At 46.9% G+C, this 8,176-nt stretch overlaps 1 protein-coding gene across 2 annotated transcripts; it reads left to right on the top strand.

Moving 5' to 3' along the window:
* Positions 1-274: 274 nt before the first annotated feature.
* CCNB1 (cyclin B1) lies at positions 275-5,095 on the top strand. 2 transcript variants are annotated; one of them, XM_054032345.1, is made up of 9 exons: positions 276-419; positions 774-929; positions 1,009-1,122; positions 1,594-1,776; positions 2,418-2,576; positions 3,101-3,337; positions 3,902-4,042; positions 4,377-4,487; positions 4,854-5,095. In XM_054032345.1, exons 1-9 carry the CDS (start codon positions 399-401, stop codon positions 4,962-4,964), a joined length of 1,233 nt encoding a protein of 410 aa, XP_053888320.1. In that variant the 5' UTR covers positions 276-398; the 3' UTR covers positions 4,965-5,095. The 2 variants fall into 2 exon arrangements, with proteins under 2 accessions (XP_053888321.1, XP_053888320.1); XM_054032346.1 differs by lacking the exon at positions 2,418-2,576 and having other exon boundaries at positions 275-419.
* The last annotated feature ends 3,081 nt before the right edge of the window (positions 5,096-8,176 follow it).

Raw genomic sequence — 8,176 nt, 5'->3', positions numbered from 1 at the left:
GGACCTAGCCAAGCTCCACTTCCCACCGCCAGGCTCCAACCTACGCAGCTCCACGCTCCAGAGATGAAATTATAAATGCAACAAGGCGTCACGTAGTACAAACAGCCCACCCCCATCGCCCCGCCCCCTTTTCGAACGTCTTGAGGAATCAGCGCCCGGTCTCCACAGAAACGCATTGGGGGTGGAACGAGGAGCGGCCAATGACGATCGAGGGAAGACAAGAGGACAGCCAATGAACGGAGCTCCGTGCGTGGTTTAAACCTGCGGCGGCAGCTGCTGGGAGATCGCGTATTCGTGAGCTGGGCAGCTGTCGGGACAGGAGTCACTCGCATCAGGCCAGGCAGCTCAAGCGGCAGCGGAGGAGCCGGGGTTCTGTGGTGCAGAAGGCGCGCGGGGCCATGGCGCTGCGGATCAGCAGGGTAAGTTGGGGGAAGACGGGGTCGGGGCCCCGCTGAGCTTCCCCCGTAGAGGAGGATGGGTGGCTGCGGCCCTTCCTTCTCCGGGGCGGGGGGCAGACAGTGACCGTATAAGCGGGGACCTATGCGCCTCCACGCGGGATGCTGCTACGGCTCCATCCCCGGGCCCGCTGCAGGGAGAGCCGCTTCCTCCCTACCCCCCCGGTGTTTACTCGTCTGGAGCAGGCTCGGGTAAGCCCGGCTAATGGGCTCGCCCCTGCTGCGCCCGAGCAAGTTGCCGCCCAGAGGGCTTCGGGAGGTGCCGTAGTGTCCCCTCCCGCCTAGGCCTGCCGCGCTGACCGGCGCTTTTCTCCGCAGAATACCAGAGTCAACGCCGAGAACCAAGTGAAGAGCAATGTGGCCGCTGCCAAGCGGGGAGTGGCTGCTGCCAAGCCCGGCCTCAGGCCGAGAACTGCCCTGGGCGACATTGGCAACAAAGTGGGCGAGCAGCCGCCCAAAGCGCTTCCCAAAAAGGTAAGGCTGGAGCCTGCCCCCCGCCGGAGCCCTGAGCAGCCCGAGCCTGGCCCGCTCACGCCCCCTTCTCTCTCCTCAGGAAACGAAGCCCCCCAGCGCTGCGGTGAAGCCCCTCGCCAGGAAAGCCACGAGAGCCGCGGAGAAGGTGATCGAGCCGGCTAAGGAGCAGAAGCCAATCCCTGAGCCTGCTAAGGTATCTGTGCGGTGCCAGTCCCCCGGCACGCAGCCCCTGCTCTGAGCTGGTCACAACCAGCAGGGCTCGTGGTGAGCCTGGAGGAGGAACATGCTTCTTCACACTCTACACCTACCATGACCTCACTGACTCCTGCATGGCTTGGAGCCTCTGCCTGTGGAGCCTCCTTCTCCCATCACCTACAAGCACCCTTCCCTGGGGGAAGGATAAAAGCAGTGATCAATTCAAGTAGCAGTCTGTGAGTAGATTATTGGACTAACTCATCAGTAGTAAATAAATAAGGTATCTATATGGCCCCATTCATGCAGTATTTGAGAGCTTGCCTACACTTGAAAGGCTATAGGTGCACCTATAGCCCTTTTTCAGTGTAGACCCTTCCCATGTGATGGGTTCTCCCATGGGTGTAGGCAATCCACCTCCCTGAGTCTTCAGTAGAAGCTATAGGTGCTCAATCTTAAACTTTCTCCCCAGTTGGAGTCTCCATCCCCAAGCCCAATGGAGACCTCTGGATGTGTGCCAGCAGAGGAGGTGCTGTGCCAGGCTTTTTCTGATGTCTTGCTTGAAGTGAAAGATGTAGATGTAGATGATGGTGCTGACCCAAATCTCTGCAGTGAATATGTAAAGGACATCTATGGCTATCTGAGAGACCTTGAGGTTGGTATGAACAACAAAGAACCAGATCTCTGCCATTCTACTGTACCCTGACTCTAGTGTGTCTCCATATCTTTGGGGCAATGGCTATTTGGGAAACTGGACTGCTATTCCTAGACTTGTCTTGTAGCACTCCTAAGGTACTCAGCAACTCCTTGAGGCAAGCATTTCTCTTAATCTAATCACCTTCTAGTGACAAGGTGGATGAGGTAAGATATTTTATTGGACCAACTTCTCTTGGTAAGAGAAGCTTTTGAACCACACAGAGCTGTGCTGTCTCTCAACTTGACTCCCCAACAGAATTTGGTCCAATAAGAGATTCCTTCACTCACCAGGTCTTTCTAATATCCTGTGACATGCTACAAATACACTGCATATAAGAGCTCTAACTGACTCTGAAAACATTAGTGATCAGCAGAACTAGCATGCTAAAAACTACCAGCGCTGGCATTTACTCTACTATTGCAAAGTAGTACATGGCAATTGTTAGCTGTTGCCTTCAAATATCTCTTGGCCAAAGAAGCTAGATTCTGCACTTCTGTTGGTCAAGACTAGTAACCTCCAGTTTTCTAAAGGGTCTGTAGTAGTGCCAATACTCCTCACATGCAGAAATTGCAGTAGTAACAAATGCTTCTTCCATGCAGAAGCAACAAGATGTCAGACCAAAATACCTGGCAGGCCAGGAAGTTACTGGAAATATGCGGGCTATCCTAATTGACTGGCTTGTGCAGGTTCAGGTGAAATTCAGACTACTTCCAGAAACTATGTACATGACTGCTGCCATCATTGATCGCTTCCTGCAGGTAAGGGCATGACATGGCACCTTGTTCCTTTGCCATGATTCCATTGCTCTCTAGCATATAGCAGATAAGAGTGACAAATTTGAACCCAGCACAAGCTGAATGTTACTTAATGTTATGCACTCACTATAGCAAAGGCTGATTGCTTTTAATAATCATCTTGAAATTAAAATTCAGACTTCAGGATCATTAAACACGACTGACTGGACTACTGTAGTTCTGAGCACTACATTTGTGGACCTAACTGGGTACTTGACATGAATCATTGTGGCTTTAGTGTGCTAATAACAATCCTTCTTGCATTTCCTGTAACCCCTTCATAAATTGCTGTCTAACTATAGAGCATTAAAACTCACACTAGTTCCTAACTGGCCAGGAACTTGTGTTTGTCATAGTACAGCTGGCTCCATGCTGATGAAGTAGTATAAAGACTTGTTTTAAACCTGACATTTTAGTTTACTGCCAGTCACTGTCAAACATGCTTATTGGCTTGTGTAATTCTTGTATTAAACACTTTTGTACTATAGGACAACAGTGTGCCCAAGAAGATGTTGCAGCTGGTTGGTGTCACGGCTATGTTTATTGCCAGCAAGTATGAGGAAATGTATCCTCCTGAAATTGGGGACTTTGCCTTTGTAACAGACCACACTTACACCAAGTTCCAGATCAAACAAATGGAAAGGAAGATTCTACAAGCTCTAGACTTTGCCTTGGGCCGCCCTCTACCACTACACTTTCTAAGGAGGGCATCAAAGATTGGAGAGGTAAAATTCTTGAGGCTCTCGAAGCCTTTATTAAAGGCAACTTATCAGTTTACCTTCAGATCTACTTGCAGAAGTGCTATTCATAAATGAAAAATTCAGTCTGTGCTAGCTTCTCCAAAATGCAAGTCTCATCTTGGCTGGTAGCTAGCTGCCACTTTAGAGCTATGCACAAACAACTTGCATGGTGTCAAGTATCGGGGGGGGGGGGGGTGGGTAGCAGTGTTGGTCTGTATCTACAAAACCAACAAGGAGTCTGGTGGCACCTTAAAAATCTGTTAGTCTTTAAGGTGCCACCAGACTCCATGTTTTCACAAACAACTGGTATTGAGGGGAATGGAGTTCTTGCAGACCTGACTAAGCTGCTGCTAGTACAGTCTAAAGGAGAACCCACAAATGGCAGAAATAGGTGCACTAATAATGGGACAAGACTTGTATAAGCTATGCAACAAGAGATGTGGGGCTGGGGACAGTCCTATTCCATGGGATGTAGAAAAGAAGTAGAATGCCTTTGTTTCTCCCATCAGGGCTTACTGAGAGACAACTAATGCTTGTTTCTCATTCTAGGTGGACCTAGAACAGCACACTCTAGCCAAATACCTGATGGAATTATCCCTGGTGGATTATGAAATGGTACACTACCCTCCATCCCAGATTGCTGCAGCTGCTTTTTGCTTGGCTCTAAAGGTTCTTGATGGTGGAGAGTGGGTAAGTCTAGCTTGGTGCCTTCTAGTTTGAGACTAAACTGAGCAAGTGGGTACAATTAACATAGCAGGAGTACCCCATTGAATTCTGCAGCAAACTATGCTAAACTCAGCCTAGGGTGCATGGTTCCATTTCCCAAAATGGGAACTCTGGGCATAGTACCAAGCAAGTTCCACCTAAATAAGATGGGTTTGTGGAAAGCATGACCTCTTTCCCACTCTGGAAAGGGAACACCGGTGTAGATCCTGCTCCTTGAAGTAAGGAGCATATCTTTGCCTCTAGATGATAATTAATAGGATTGGTGTAAACTCCTGAATAACTCTAGTTTCCTTGTTAGACACCAACTCTACAACACTACATGTCTTACACTGAGAGTGCTCTTCACCCTGTCATGCAACATATGGCAAAGAATGTGATCCTAGTGAACCGGGGCCTTACAAAGCACATGGTAAGGAACTTATTTTCCTTTTTGCAGGATGGGTCTGGGGAAGGTGGGAACCAAGTAATGCAAAACACTTGGTGCAACACAACACTTAACCCAACAAACTGCTTGCTGTTAAACTTGGCTGCTAATGAAGCTTAATGGGTAAATACAGACACTCTGGTCTACCTGCCCAGTGTAGACAGTCTCTGGTATGAGCTCATGGAAAAGCTTGCTTAAATGTGGGTTTTGGGTATTAGCTGTTCATAGGCCTGTCATGGCACAAGCTGATCAATTTTCAGCTCTTTTCCAATGTCTAGTTGGAAACTGAGACCCCCTCCAAACATCTGGCATTATAATATGTAAGACTTTAACCTCATTTTCTTATTTCAGACAGTCAAGAACAAATATGCCAGCAGCAAAAATGCTAAGATTAGCACTCTTCCACAGCTAAACTCTACAGTCATACAGGATCTGGCTAAGCCGGTGTCAAAAGTGGTATAACTTTTTTTATATATAAAACTAGCAGAATTAGATTAAAGTTGGCACCATGTGCCATTGTATGTTTGTGCATGTGTGTGTATATATAATATCTTGTCCTTGACCTAAAGCTTTTAATAAAGCATTTTATGCTTCTTACTCTGTTTCCTATCATGTCTAAGTATAATCACTTTCCAGTGACAATCTTAAAACATAAGAGGCTGATTGCTTATTCTTAACCACCTGGTAGCTCTAGTACATTTACTTGGGGTGCTCAGGGGGCCAGGTGTTCTCTCAACTTAAAAAACAAACAAACAAACAAAAAAAAACTCTTGCACTAAGAGTAGCAGGTCAATGGGCCCTAAAGTGTCAATAGTAAAACAGACCCCACATGTACCAACTCTATTTGTTAGAGCAAGGACAGCTGTCCCATCATAGCTGCAGAAATGTTTTATTGCACTGTAAAAGTGTGGTGGTGCAGCTTTGCTAACATCAAGCTATAGGTTCATCCTTAAGAACAGTGGGAGAGTAACTTACCGCTGCCTCTTGCTACAGGTGTCCAGCTTCTCTAATCATTTTTCCCCTCTAACCTAAAGTGCAGTGGGTGTCAGCCTGGAGCAATGATAGTCTGGGTAGGTGAACCATACACTGCATCCCTCAGCTGGCAATGTAAAAGTTTAATCTCTCCACAAGAGAGACTGAGACAGGCACCTGCCAATACTGTAACTGGTGTCTCTTACAAAGAGATGACAGTGCACCTGCTACTCCTATCTTGAATATTAAGTGGCTTTGTGATTACTGGTAGTCAGCTATGTCCATTATGACTCTGAATGGATTTATGGTAAACTACCTTATGTGGAGGACTTGTAATGCCCATTAGTTGTCTAGTTCACTACTGTAATACTTGCACTCTCAAGTTACTGACCACTTGATTCATCATATGAGGTTCACCAATTCCCATGGAGTGGACACACCTTGAGGCCAGATCTAGACATCCTGCTGTCAGCCAAACCTTAACTATCGTAGATTTAGTAGTAAAAGAAAAGTTACCTATGGTTGAAAGATCAATATAAATACAAATGATTCTGTGTTCAGTGTTCAAGATCACAACAGTGCAAGAATCAAAGAATCAACTGCTGACTTGTGAAAGTCTCTCTCAAATTATGTCAACAGATCAGAATGCAAGGGCAGCTTAGATGTAGTTAGTCTTTCCAGAGTATTCTAAATAACTATTTGGAATAGCTCCATCCTATGTTATAACTCTTCAAAATTTAAGCAGAGTAGAGATGAAAACATCAGGCCTAAGGTTTCACTTTTATACCTGAAGCAGCTGTTAAGTGTGAGCCCAGCATATGACAGGATTCTTTGTGCACAGACTGTCACATCACTTTGATGCTAACATTACCTATGTATGCATAGTAAATAGAATCAGTTAACCTGATTAACATATGGCAATTTACCAGTCCTCTATTATAAAAGAGATAGTTAAGCTGAAGACAGGGTAGGTATTAGCTTCCTAAAATATTTTACACCCTTGATCTTAAGGTTAACAGGACACAGTCCCATACATGATTAAGACATGAAAGGGAATTAGCATCTAGAAGCTACTTGGTTACACTGATACAATTAACAGAATATAGGTAAACACAAACAAATCTACATGGTATCTACCCTTAATTTCTAGTACACCTCTACCCTGATATGATGCTGTCCTCAGGAGCCAAAAAATCTACTGCCTTATAGGTGAAACCATGTTGTATTGAACTTGCTTTGATCCACTAGAGTGTGCAGGCTTGCCCCCCAGAGCACAGCTTTACTGTGTTATATCCAAATTTGTGTTATATCAGGGTAGAGGTGTATTACAAATGAATTGATAATTGCTAGTCTAGTACATTGCTGAAATTCACATAGAAGTGATCTGTCTTGATACAGGTTGGCTGGTCTGTCAGTATCACAAAATTGGACTTTGTAAGGTAGAAATGTTCAAATTATTTTTATATGTAAATTAAAGGTGGAACACATTTAATAAAAATCTGTTCAACGAGATCTTATAAAGCAGCCAGTGGGAGAACTACTTGCATGTATTGCTTCCTTAAAAATCTGTATATGTAAGCACATCACTCTTAGACCTCAGGCTGGTCTTGCACAAGCCTTCAAGAAAACGGATTGCGTGCATGGTATCTTCAAAAGCAGGCCTAATAAAAGGGGGTAATTGCCCAGGGGCCCCCAGCCACAGCTGCCAGCAGAGCAGTGGTGTGCAGAGGCCCCACTGGACTCCCCACCTAGGAGCTGCTGCCAGAGGGGTGGGCCGGTCCGTTTCAAGAGCCACCCCAAGTAAGTGCTAACCCCAGCTTTGAGCCCGCATTCCTCACCCAAACTCCTTCCCAGAGCTTTCACCAGGCTGGGGCCAGGGGTTGGGATGGAAGTGAGCCAGGGTGGGGAAAAGATGGAGGGCGTGAGGGAGGAGTGAGCAGCAGCATGGTCTTAAAGAAGGGGCTGGGCAGGGGGTGGGGCATGAGTCTTTGGGTTTGCATGATTAGAAAATTGGCAATCCTAGGGGCAGGGATGTGGAAGCCCTGGCTATGCCAGAAGAGCACAGCTGGCAGCCCACTGGGCACCAGCTAGCACAGGTGCAGCACCGCCCAAATGTCAGGTGGACTGCATCCACACGGCTTTTGGGGGCCCACTGACTGTTCTGCCCTGGGGCCTGGAATTTCTGTCAGGGGGCCTATTCAAAATCGCTTCACTTAGCTGTAATATTGCAAATGCACTTAAAAATCAGGAACAAGTATGAAACATTGCTACACCTCCGTGCTTGGAAAGTGAAGGCAAAGGAGTATTTAAGATAGAATCCGCTTGGCTAGTGCAGTAAAATGTCAGGACAGGGCTGAATTGTGAAATGAGCTGGGTATGAAAGTTGATAAAGAAAAGGACGTGGGCGTGCCAAGTCCCACAGCAGCTCTGGGCCTGGCTGGAGTCTAGTGTGAGGGCAAAAATACTGGCGGGTAAAGTACGCAATGCATTGTTCAGATTAGCCATAGTGTGATGCGGGGCCAGAGCTCACTAGTTCCCCATCCTGCCCCGGGAGACCACTTACCCCTAGAGAGCGGCCTTGCCCACCATCTCCATGCTAAGGAGCAACCTTCCTCCTGCTGTGTCTGCTGGAGCCGTGAACCCTCCCCCCGCCCGGCTGGCTCAGCCTGAGCCACGCTCTCCCCACCCACCCTGCTGCCTCT

The sequence above is a fragment of the Malaclemys terrapin genome, chromosome 6, assembly GCF_027887155.1.
Source record: "Malaclemys terrapin pileata isolate rMalTer1 chromosome 6, rMalTer1.hap1, whole genome shotgun sequence".
NCBI lineage: Eukaryota > Metazoa > Chordata > Testudines > Emydidae > Malaclemys > Malaclemys terrapin.
Note: the sequence above shows the minus strand (reverse complement) of the source record. Positions and strands in the feature narration are given on the sequence as shown.

Coding starts and splice junctions, on each gene's coding strand:
- CCNB1 (XM_054032345.1), top strand. CDS start 399: ATGGCGCTGCGGATCAGCAGG. Junction 3,338..3,901: donor GGGCATCAAAGATTGGAGAG/GTAAAATTCTTG, acceptor TTCTCATTCTAG/GTGGACCTAGAACAGCACAC. Junction 4,488..4,853: donor GGGGCCTTACAAAGCACATG/GTAAGGAACTTA, acceptor TTCTTATTTCAG/ACAGTCAAGAACAAATATGC.